Source organism: Plasmodium sp. gorilla clade G2 (genome assembly GCF_900097015.1).
Source record: "Plasmodium sp. gorilla clade G2 genome assembly, chromosome: 4".
NCBI lineage: Eukaryota > Apicomplexa > Aconoidasida > Haemosporida > Plasmodiidae > Plasmodium > Plasmodium adleri (nom. inval.).
In genome coordinates this window covers 624,348-637,500 of record NC_041696.1, presented here as the reverse complement: position 1 = coordinate 637,500, position 13,153 = coordinate 624,348, and the positions used below count along the sequence as shown (strand labels likewise).

General features: G+C 17.6%; 5 protein-coding genes across 5 annotated transcripts in view; 4 read left to right on the top strand and 1 right to left on the bottom strand.

The window, feature by feature from the left end:
- PADL01_0415200 (RNA-binding protein, putative) overlaps positions 1–1,727 on the top strand; it is a gene marked incomplete at both ends in the record, with an annotated part of 2,674 nt that extends 947 nt beyond the window's left edge. The window contains 7 exons of the mRNA XM_028685270.1: positions 1–383; positions 596–709; positions 838–930; positions 1,039–1,142; positions 1,275–1,364; positions 1,514–1,577; positions 1,672–1,727. The exon at positions 1–383 is cut by the window's left edge and continues 947 nt beyond it. Coding sequence (XP_028536785.1) covers positions 1–383; positions 596–709; positions 838–930; positions 1,039–1,142; positions 1,275–1,364; positions 1,514–1,577; positions 1,672–1,727 — 904 coding nt within the window. The remainder of the gene's footprint in view (positions 384–595; positions 710–837; positions 931–1,038; positions 1,143–1,274; positions 1,365–1,513; positions 1,578–1,671) is intronic.
- A 2,597-nt stretch (positions 1,728–4,324) lies between these two features.
- PADL01_0415100 (60S ribosomal protein L15, putative) lies at positions 4,325–5,179 on the top strand (the record flags this gene model as incomplete). The annotated part of the gene is made up of 2 exons (XM_028685268.1): positions 4,325–4,416; positions 4,654–5,179. 2 exons carry the CDS (start codon positions 4,325–4,327, stop codon positions 5,177–5,179), a joined length of 618 nt encoding a protein of 205 aa, XP_028536784.1.
- A 1,121-nt stretch (positions 5,180–6,300) lies between these two features.
- On the bottom strand, positions 6,301–8,766 carry PADL01_0415000 (RING zinc finger protein, putative; the record flags this gene model as incomplete). The annotated part of the gene is made up of 1 exon (XM_028685267.1): positions 6,301–8,766. One exon carries the CDS (start codon positions 8,764–8,766, stop codon positions 6,301–6,303), a length of 2,466 nt encoding a protein of 821 aa, XP_028536783.1.
- Positions 8,767–10,184: 1,418 nt separating this feature from the next.
- PADL01_0414900 (conserved Plasmodium protein, unknown function) lies at positions 10,185–11,606 on the top strand (the record flags this gene model as incomplete). Its single annotated transcript, XM_028685266.1, has 1 exon — positions 10,185–11,606. One exon carries the CDS (start codon positions 10,185–10,187, stop codon positions 11,604–11,606), a length of 1,422 nt encoding a protein of 473 aa, XP_028536782.1.
- A 770-nt stretch (positions 11,607–12,376) lies between these two features.
- Positions 12,377–13,066, top strand: PADL01_0414800 (GTP:AMP phosphotransferase; the record flags this gene model as incomplete). Its single annotated transcript, XM_028685265.1, has 1 exon — positions 12,377–13,066. One exon carries the CDS (start codon positions 12,377–12,379, stop codon positions 13,064–13,066), a length of 690 nt encoding a protein of 229 aa, XP_028536781.1.
- Positions 13,067–13,153: the final 87 nt, after the last annotated feature.

Here is a 13,153-nt window from a genome sequence, read left to right as displayed (position 1 = left end):
AAAAGTTTCTACAAATTATAATATCAATGCAAATAATAAAAAAAATGATATTATTAATAATAATATGATGTATTATAATATCACAAATAATATTATAGATAAAGACAAATTTAAAAATCATATTCAAATACGACATGCATCATATTATCAAAATAGAAATACTATAAATCTAATTAAAGAACAAGAAGATAAAAACAAAAAAAATACTCTCTTACCAAATAATAATATTAATCAAATAAATACAGATCCTCCTATATATTATATGAACAAATCATCATATGAATATAATATAAAAGGAAATGTTATATACCCTCCAAAGTTTCCAGCTTTATCGAACATTTCTTCAACAAGGCCATATCTGTTGAAACCCCCCCCCGAACTTGGTATTACCATTTAAAAAAAAAAAAAAAAAAAAAAAAAAAAAAAAAAAAATTATATATATATATGTATATTTATTTATTATGCATTCTTTCATATTGTATTTTTTTTATTTTTTTTTTTTTTATTTTTTTTATTTTTTTTTTTTTTATTTTTTTTATTTTTTTTATTTTTTTATTTTATTTATTTTATTTATTTTTTTTTTTTTTTTTTTTAGCCTTACCTAAGACATCATCCAAAATTTTAAAAAAAAATGCGGGTGGATTTCCGAGTTATTCAAAGGAGGCACCTCCACCTAATCATTTTTCATCGAGAAAATTATCAGAGCCTAGTAAGAGAAATAAAAGGACACATACATTGAAAATTTATAAATATATTGCTAAGGAAATTCACAAAAATATATATATATATATATATATCAATATTTATATTTTTATATTTTTATATTTTTCTTTTTAGTTATAAATATGTGCCCAACTAATATGAAACGTCTGCCACCAGTTCCAGGCTCTTTCCATGAAAGCAAAATGGTTCCTATGAAATACCATCCATGTGAGAAATTTTTTTTAAAAAATGGCTATTAAATAAATGGAACCACCATATTATATATATATATATATATATATATATTTATATTTATTTATTTTATTTTTTTAAAAGATGAATCGCATGTGGATAATATGAAATATTCTTATAAAGCCAAAGGAAATAAAATGAATACACCTATGACTGATAAAAAACCCCATAATATAATAGTTACAAATGTTAGCTAAAAATATATATTTGTATATATATTTATGTGCTCCTACATATTCTGTTATTTATTTCAAATGGTCTTATTATATATATATATATGTATATTATTATACATGTTTTATTTTTTTTAATATTTATAGATACCTAAAGATTTAAGTGCACAAGAAATCATGGAAACTTTTAAATGTGTAGGGAATGTGTTAGGTGCCGACATAATGTTAACAAGCAAGGTATTTTTTTTTTTTTTTTTTTTTTTTATAATTAATAAAAAAAATATAAAAGTATATATAATAATTACATTTATATAATATAGAATATTCTGTTGTCTTATCATTTTTTTTTTTTTTTGTGTTATATTATTTTTATAATTTCTTTGTAGGGTACCCATTCTGGGCGTGCTTGTATTACATTTCCTGATTTTGAATCGGCTTCTCTAGCAGCAAGTAATAAAAAAAAAAAATATACCTATATATATATATATATATATATATATATATATTTTTGATATGATTATGTTTTGATTATTTTTTCATACAGGTCAGTATGACGGGGGCACATTAAACAATCAAAAAATTAAAGTATTTTTAGAATGACATATTAAAAAGTAAACATGTATACATATGATCATTTAGTAATATATATATATATATGTATATATTTATTTATATGTTATAATGTGCTTATTTTATGTGTATGCAGCTTTAAAGAGCCACATATAGAACACTGCTTATTTAAAAAATACATATACATATAATATATGTTTATCACCTTATATAAATATATTATTAATATAATATTTTTATAAACAAGTAGATATATATTATTTTTGATGAAAACACAATTTTTTTTTTTGTAAACACGATGCACATGTTTATGATGAGATCAAAAAAATATATTAACATAGACAGATTACACCATAGTACTCATACATACATATATATAATATATGAATGTGTGAAAATATATGTAGCTATATTATTTTTTTAAATTACATAAATATTGAATGAATGTTTATTTCTTCATATTTATATATGATACATATTAGATGTTTATATTTATGAACGTGTGTGATTGTGTCTTTGAAGATATATAAAAGTTATATTTAATTCCATAGGATTTTACATTTGTTTTGATACTACTATATATATATATATATATATTATGTGATGAGTACTTTTTTTGTTTGTGTGTAGTTAAATGTACATATATATATAACAAAATTGATGATACAAATATATATATATATATATATATATATATATATATATATATTGTAATGCCAAATAATATTTAAGTGGTTTTTATATTATTCATTCTTTATTATACTTATAAAAAAAAAAGACAATTATATTTTATTACATATTATGATTAATATAAAAAGAACCAAAAAAAAAAAAAAAAAAAAACACACACAAAGGTTTTTTTTTTTTTTTTTTTTTTTTTTTTCATTATTGCATTATTTTCCATTTTATTTGTTGTTTCATTACGTTCATTATAAATATATAAATATATATATATATATATTTATTTATTTATATGTTGTAAAAAAGGAATAATTTTTTTTTCTTTTTTTTTTTTTTGTTTATTGTGGTTACAAAATTTTTTATAAGAAAATATATTATCCTTACACAACATATAGGTGTATATATAAAATATTAAGAAAATAAATATAAACACATATAATTATATATATATATATAATATATTTTATGTAGATTATATTTAATAAGAACATACATAAAAGATATACATCTTTTATAAGTTACCTTATGATAACGGCCTAATATTTTATTGAACCATAATTATTAGTTGTATATATATATATATATATATATATATAATATTTTATATATTTATAATTTTTATATGTTCAATTATATTTTTAATAAAGGTTGACTACATATAAAATATATATTTTTAAAATTTGCTTAAAGGAATAACTTGTTCATTCATATATAATAAAAATATTATATATTTATTTATTATATTATTTATATTTATTTTTTTTGTTTTTAATAAATTTATTATATTAATAATTAGGAAAAAACAAAAAAAAAAAAAAAAAAAAAAAAGCCTATAATAATTAATATATATATATATATATATTTTTATGATATATATATTATTATATATAAATATATATTAAATTATATTAGTGAGATGGGAGGCTATGTTTCCTCATATTTTTTCTTTTTTGAAAAAAAAAAAAAAAAAAGGAATTTTCATCTTAATATTATATATATGGCTTATTATATAAAACATAATTAATATATTATATAATAATATATTTTATTTTTTTCGTTATTTATATATATGGGAATAATTTATTTAACCTTCATTTTAATTAAAAAATTAAGTATTATATATAATTCTTGTCACATTTTTTTTATATATTATATATATAATACATATCATCATTCATATCCCACATAATATAATATATATATAATATTATATATATATATATATATATATATTATTTTATGTTTATTTATATTTTTATGTATACCCCACATCCCTAGATCATCAATATAAATTTATATAAATGAAATATATTACATATATATAATAATAAATATATCTGCGTATATATAATAATATTATTATATATATATTAAATATTTTATACCTATAAATATATAATAAAATATATATTTTTTATTTTCATAGCACTCCATATTTTTTCTAATTAAATATTATCATATATATTATATAATATTATATATAATTAAATATATGTATTAAAAATATATATAATATAACATATTGGTAAACATTTTAAAGATCCATACATTAAAAAATAGTATATATATATATATATATATTATTTATATAATTTTAATATATCTTATGAAAAAAAAAAAAAAAAACCGCAATATTTTTAATTCAACTTTTTAAAAAAATTCTTTTATAAAAATAAGTAAAAAAAAAAAAAAAAAAAATTAAATTTGAAATATATTATTTATTTTATTTATAGTTCCTTCATTTATTTTTAATTTTATGAGGATAAGAGAAAGAAAAATAAGATAATTCATTAATAAATAAAAAAAATAATAAAAGAAAAAAGAAAAAAGTTAAAATAATAATTATAATATAATATAATATTTATATTATTTATTTGTCATCGTTCTTTAAATTTCTATTGTCGATTTAATTTTTTATATATATAAAAAAATAATAAAATATAAAAATGGGAGCTTATAAGTACATTCAAGAAATATGGAAAAAAAAGCAATCTGATGCTATGCATTTTTTATTAAGAGTTAGAACATGGGAATATAGGTAACAAATAAAAAAATAAAATAAATATATATATAAAATAAATGGGAATACAAAATATGAATATGATGATATGTAATAAAATGGATATATGTATATGTATATGTATATTTATATTTATTTTGTTTTTTTTAAAATTTTTTTTTTTTTACGTCCTCACTTTTGCCATTCAAAAATATATATATATATATATATATATATATATTATATGTATATATTTTTTTTTTTTTTTTATTATAGGCAACTGCCTGTTGTTCATAGAGTGTCAAAGCCCAGTAGACCAGATAAAGCACGTCGCTTAGGATATAAAGCGATACAAGGATTTGTTATATATAGAGTACGTGTTAGAAGAGGTGATAGAAAAAAAAGAGTTAAGAAAGGTATTGTTCATGGAAAACCAAAACACCAAGGTGTTCACAAACAAAAATCAACAAGAAATTTAAAAAGTGTAGCTGAAGGTAAAGTTGGAAAAAGTATATGTGGAAATTTACGTGTATTAAATAGTTATTGGGTGGGTCAAGATGCAGTATATAAATATTATGAAGTTATATTAGTAGATCCAAATCATAATGCTGTAAGAAATAATCCAAAAGTTAATTGGATATGTAACCCTGTGCATAAACACAGAGAATTAAGAGGTCTCACTTCAGCAGGTAAGAAATATAGAGGATTACGTGTCAAAGGACACTTATCTGCTAAGAGTAGACCATCTATAAGAGCTAACTGGAAGAGAAGACAATTAATCAAATTAAAAAAGTGTAGATAAGCAAAGGTATAATATGTATGCACATAAATATAAAAATATACATATATATATATATATATATATTTGTGTGTGTATATTTTATTGATTTGGTAAATTATGAAAATTATAAAGAATATAACCTATTAAGAAATATGAACATATATATAAGCACATAAAAAAAAAAATGACCTTGGAACTTATTTAAATTAAATACACAAAAATGTTTTTATGTGTATGGATTTATATATATATATGTACTTTTTTTTTTTTTTATTGCTGTAGCTAGCCATTTTTTGCAAAAAGAATTCAGTGCTAACCAAAAACAAAAAAAAAAAAAAAAAAAAAAAAAATTAAAATTAAAAGGTATATATATTATGAACACTTTATATATAGTTACATTTATAATTTATATGTTAAATCTTTTATCCTAATTTTTTTTTTTTTTATATATATTATTATTATTATTATTCATTTATATATATGTTTTTATTTTTTTTTTTTTTTTTTTTTTTTTTTTTTTTCTTTTTTTTCATATCATTTTTATAATATTTAAAAAAAGAAAAGATATATTAATGATGAACATATGAGAATATCAATATATGGGATCCATAAATATATATATTATATATATATATGTTTGTATTCCTGTGTGTGTATATTTTTATATGTTTGTTTTTAAAGTATTATAGACTTTTCTATTTTTCCTAATAAAGAAATATTTTTATTTTTTTAAAATTGATCAAATAATAAATAAATAAATAAATAAATATATATATATATATATATATATATATATATATTAATGACCAGGTATGCTTTTATTTATTAAAATAACAAAGGTATATTCTTATGCGTAAGTTTTATTTTAATACAAAAGAAAAAAGTATTGAGCAATGTTGACACAAATTCAAAATGTTAAACAAATAATAATAAATAATTTTCAAATTAACAAAAAACAAAAAAAAAATAATAAAGAAAAGAATAAACTACACGATGGATGTGATTTATATAAAAATATATTTTAATTAAAAAAAAAAAAAAAATGTTCAACTGGTGTATGATATGAAAATTAATAGATACATATATATATAATATATATAATATATATATGTATATACATATATACATATATATGTTCCATTTTATTCACAACAAAAGTTGAGCATGCACTGAAACAGATGAGTAGAGTTCCAGAAGACGGAACTATACTTTTTATTTCTGATATTAAAAAAGAAAAGAATTAATTTATCAATAAGAAAAAATACCTCTTGACTTTTATATTCAATTTGTTTTTTATTTAAAAAATCTACAGAATTATTAAGATACCATTGAAAACCTTTTGTTGAATAAGATATAATAATATAACAGACATTATGTATATCATAATAATGATTTATATTTTTTGTATTTGTATTTATTTTATTCATATTTTTCTGAACATATTTTTTATAAAAATCTTTTTTATTAGTATATTCAGAATTGTTCATATTTTCTTCAATTGAATTAATATATTCATTATTATTTAATATTTTTTCATTACAATTATTTTTGTTGTCTATAATATTACTTTCATTATCATCTTGATTTTTTAATTTGCCTCTTTGTATTTTTAATATAATAAATATACCTTTATCATTATTTACAATTCCATTATTTCCTGAAGATAATATATTTTCTCCTTTCATTTTATTTTCATTTTGTATAATATCTAAATTATGATAACTATACACGTTTGATATAAAAATATCTTGTTCTCTTTCTTGATCTCTTAAAATTTTTGCTATAAAATTTTCTGAATATAAATAGAGATATTCAGATTGCAATGGAAGTCTATATTCATATTTCAAATAAAATAAAATGAACATAAGTTCATAATCTTTAAGGAATATGTTTTTAAAATTGTGTTCAATTTTTTCTATAAAATTGTCATTGTTATTATAATGTTGAGATGGTTCTTCATTCTGATCATTTTTATAGTTATAACATTTTTCAGATGGTTCTTCATTCTGATTATTTTCATAGTTATAACAATTTTGAGAATTATTATAATAATTTATATCGTTTAATTGTTTTTCTTCCATTTCATATATGTCTTGCATATATGCAACATCTATATTTTCATTTTTTTGATTTTGATTTTTTGAAAAAAGGAGAGAATATATAAGTTCATGAAACAAATGAATAGAATTATAGAAATATTTATGGTACGTTCTTAAAATTCTTTTTTCATTTAAAATAGAGAAGAGGGTAATTAACTGTTTACTGATATCTGTTGTGTGTTCTATAGAATTCATTTTATTATTATTAAACTTAACCAATTTTATAATATTCATATTTTTAAATACTGGTATATTTTGTAGGAGTGTAAAAAATATATTTTTCGTATTATATTCAAATAAGATATATATATATTTATTTTGTGTTTTTTTATTATGTATTAATAATTTTTTCTGATACATTTCAAATGTATCATTGGTATATAATTTTTTTTTATAAGAATTGAAAATAATAGAGTTTTTCTTCTTCATATTATTTGTTATAAAGTTATTTTGATTTATATCTTTTTTATTTTCCTCTTCATTAGAAATTAAGTTACCATTAATATATTTATTCATATTTATATCCTTCGACATAATAATATTATTTTTTTCTTCTGATAAATATTTTGAATTTTCCATATATAAATCATCCACATCATCATTATTATTATTATTATTATTATTATTATTATAATTTTTTTTTTTTTTTTTTTTTCTTCTAATTTTTATGATGAAGAAAACGTCACACATAATGTCTTGTACTTCTACATTTATGTGTTTAAAATCATGTAAAATATTTTGACCATACAAAAGATAAAAATTATCTATATGTGTATTTATATTATGTTTTAGTAATAAATTAAAAAATTCATTCATAAAAATAATTTGAAATTTTTTATTAAAGTAAGAATCGAAATTATATGGATTAATATGATGATAAAAATTATGTATATAATTATTTGAAATAGAATATAAATAATTACTATTTTTTTTATTTTTTTGTATACTAAGAAAATTATAATTATCACCATCTTCACTTGAATTCTTTTGTTTATCATTACTTTTATGTATATTCATAATATGATTTATTATATGTTTTTCATAATTTTTTATATTTGTTATTTCTTTACATTTATAACATCGAATTTTTATATTTTCATATTCGGAACCTAAAAAATTGTTATCTACATTATCTAATTTCTTATCTTTTATAAAACTTCTACACAGAGGACAATAATCAAATTTTAAGAGAACTTTTTCTATACATTCTCTACAAAATATATGACCACATTTTGTTCTTACTGGTTTAAATAATATTAACATACATATAGGACATCGGAAATTTTCATAATTTTTTTTTTTCTCAATAATAACAACAAATCTTTTATTTTCATCAATAGTTTCAAATGGTATTATTTTATTCATTAATTTATCAAATCGTTTCTTTATATTCATTCGAATACTTTTAATATAACTCTCATCTAATCTCATATCGCTAAGAGTGTTTGTTAAGCTGTGCCTTGCCCTGTTCAGGTTATTCTGAACATTTCCAAAAATGTATCCAGCCATAATAAAAATGAAAAATAAAATTAAATGAAAATGAAAATAAAAATAAAAATAAAAATAATGAAAAATAAAAATAATGAAAACTAGTTGGAGACACTTACAAAGGACCAATTAAATAAACATATAAGGATTTACATATATATATTTATATATATATATATATTACATATTAGGGGTACAAAAACAAAAAACCAATATTAATTTATTTATCCACACATATATATAATTACACATATGTGAAAATATATAGAAGCATAATTCATTCAAATATTATATATATTTATAATACACATTACACTCAATGGTTTAAAAAAAAAAAAAAAAAAAAAAAAAAAAAACAATACAGAAAAAAAAATATATATATATATGTGTATTAATTATTTATTATTTTATGATAGTTCGGTTCATATAAAATTGTAGAAATTCACAAAAAAAAAAAAAAAAAAAAAAAAATATATATATATATATATATATATTACACACTGTAAATTTGTTTATACATACATTTTTAAATTCAAATTTAATTTCTAAAAAATATATTTTTTTTAACAGTAATACTGGTGTAAAATTGAATAAATGAATAAACAAATAAATAAAAATATATTATATATATATATATATATATATATATATTTTTTTTTTTTTTTTTTTGTTCCGTTACCTTATATTTATATTATGAGCTCATATATAAATTTTATATATATTATATTTATAGGGAGAAAAAAAAAATAATAATAATATTTAAAAAAAAAAAAAAAAAAAGAAAAAATTAAATAATAATAAAACTTAAATATAATATCATATATTAAAAGAAAGTTTCCATTTTTTCATTTCTTATATATTATAAATTTCTAATTTTTTTTTTTTTACCCATTCCCAAATATATATATATAAATAATGGCTTTTAAGTTTTAAGTTTTAGGGTTTATATTTTTAATAAGAATTTTTTTTTTATTTTTTTTTTTTGTTTTTGTTATAAAGTTCTTTTTTTTTTTTATATTTATTTTTTATTATAATTTATAATTCTTTTTTATTTATTGTATAAATTTTATTTTTTGCCTTTCCTTTTTTTCTTTTTTTTTTTTTTTTTTGGGGGTGTGTGGATCCTTGTTTAATTTTAATATGGCAGAATAGAACTTTTTTCGAATTGACGTGATTTATTCTTAACCTTATTTGTGTTCATATTAATACTACACATATATATATATGTATATATATTTATGTATTTATTTGTATTTTTTTTTTTTTTTTTTTTTTGTTATTTATAAATAATATATATAATATAAATAATATAAAATATATATATAATATAAACAATATATTAAATTTATATAATATATATAATTTATATAATATTTATATTTTATTTGTTTTTATGTTTTTATTTTACAAGTGATGAGAAAAAATAAATTAATAATAAAATGCGTTTACTAAAATATGGAAGAGAACTAATTGTTTTGTTATATGTAATTCAAATATTTGTCATTAAAACTAAAAAGATTTTATCGTCAGAAAAACAATGTCCACACAAAATATATCCTCCTATAAATAAGGAGTTATTTAATATAAAGAATAATGGATATAGATTTTTGAGAAAGGTTAATTTTCTTTTTTTTAAAGGAAAAAAGAGTGATTATGAAATGAAGAATTTAGAAAATGTCCCTTTGTTTGCTGTTACCAATGAATTTGATGAAATAATATTATCCTTTCACTTTAATAATAATAATAATAGTAACAATAATAACAATAATAGTAACAATTTATATGTTAATGAAAAAGAATTCTTTGATAAACATATTAAATTATCCAATGAAGAAAATAAGCTATTATTTCCTATGGTTTTATATAATGATGAATATAGATCACAAATTAATGTCAATGAAATTTATGATCCTACTAATTCGGTTGCTATATTTTTTTTCGATTTAAAAACTGCTGAAGCTTATAGAGATGATATTTTATATTTATATAATAAAAATTTAAAAGAAGAGAAAAAAACCAACACTCCCTTTTTTGGTTCAAAAATTATGCTAACCAATTTAAGTTATTTTATGAAAATTAAAAACATGTATAAATCAAAAATTAATTTTATATTAATTCCTAATTATGAACAACTACAAAATGTTCTCAAAAATAAAAAGGTTTTTTATGGTACACCTATATATTATATTAATAAAATAAAATTGCGCAAATCAATATTAAAAAAAAAATTTTTCCACTTGTTTTATAATGACTTAGAAAAAACAAAAAGGGTTCAATTATATCCTAATGTGTATTTAACTTACACAATTGAAGTTACAAAAAATGAAAAAATAAATAAATCTGATGAAAAGGAAGGAAATCACATGAAAGATAATAGTAATAATAAGAATGATGATCATAATAATGATCATAATAATGATCATAATAATAATCATAATAATATTCATAATAACAATGATAATGAAGAAACGTTAATTATACAAATCGAAACTAAAGATCAAAAAAAATATATACCCATTTTTTTTTCGTATGAACAAGCTAGCCAATTTTATAATATTTTTTTAAAACATTTCCAAAATAATTTTACAGAATATTGCCTTCCAAAACCTAATATAATTTTAAACTCATTTGAAAATCTTATTACTGCATTAAAATATTCTAATTATAAAAAACTTACAAATTTTCATAACATCTTTTTTATGCCAACTAATGTTTCATATGATGAAGATGTCTATGCTCCAAAGAAAAGTTTTTTTACTTTTTGTATGAAAAAAATTTTTCAAAAAATAAATTATGACTTGTTCAGGTCATTTCGAAAAAATTTAAATTACTTGATATCTGATTATATATATGACAAATGATATGGAGTTGGATTTAATATTTATATTAGATGGGCTGTGGCTCTATATTCTCCATATAAAAATATAAAAATATAAAAATATGAAAATATGAAAATATATACCTACATATATATATATATATATATATATATTTATTTATTTATTTATTTATATTTATATTTTTTGAATCTTAAAGTTTTAATTTTTAATATATATATTTATACGTTAAAAAAGTGTAAATATCTTCATTTTTTTTAAGTTTTGTTTTTAATAATTTTTAATATATAATTTTTTTTTTTCTTCCTCTTACAACCTCAAATATGAACCTACAATAATATGAATATTTCATATTTTTTTATTCCTAAGGTACACAAAATGGCCATAAAAAATAAAACAAAACAAATGATATAGGATTTAATAATATTTTTTTATTAACGTTTTTTTTTTTTTCTGTTGTTTTGAAAAAAATAAAAATTTACATAAGGATATATATATATATATATATATATATTTATTTATTTATTTATATTTATTAATTTATATATATTATTATTTATGTGTAGAGATTAATTTGCCCACAATTATAAAAGTACTTCTACTTGAAATTAAATTGTAGCTGTCGCTTTTGATATTAAAAAATAAATAAATATATATATATATATATATATATATATATATATTTATTTATTTATTTTTGTTTGCCCCTCATGCATAAGCACAATGCTTTAATTATTCCTTTTTTCTTCCTCATTTAGTTTTATCTTATTATTTTTTTTTGTTGTTGTGATAAAATGAGGATTGTATTATTTGGAGCGCCTGGTGTGGGTAAAGGGACATTTGCTGAAATATTATCAAAAAAAGAAAATTTAAAACATATAAACGTTGGAAATATTTTAAGGAATGAAATAAAAAAAGAATCAAATATAGGTAAAGAAATTCAGAATATAGTAAGGAGTGGTAATTTAGTATCAGATTCTTTAATAATAAATATAGTACATGATGAAATGAAAAATATTTTGAATAAAAAATATAAAGGATTCATTTTAGATGGTTTCCCTAGAAATATGTATCAAAGTAAAGAATTAATAAAGATGACTAATATAGATTTATTTGTAAATATATATTTACCAAGAAATATATTAATAAAGAAATTGTTAGGTAGAAGAATATGTGATAGATGTGATAAAAATTTTAATGTTTCAAATATACAACAAGATACTTTTGATATGCCTCCAATATTACCATCTAAAGATTGTATTCAATGTAATGGAAAAACAAATCTAATAAAAAGAAAAGATGATAATGAAGATATAATTAATCACAGATTAAATTCTTATGAATCTGATTATATACCCATTATACAATTTTTTAAAAATGAAAAATATAATTTAATAGATTTCCCTCTTAAAAGGGGAATAAGAGATTTTGATGATTTTTACAGTATACTTGTAAATTACAGAAAAAATGAAAAATTAAAATGACCACTTATAAAATATATATATATATATATATATATATATTTTTTACAAATGATCAATCTTTAACTGTATGATAATGACACTTTTATA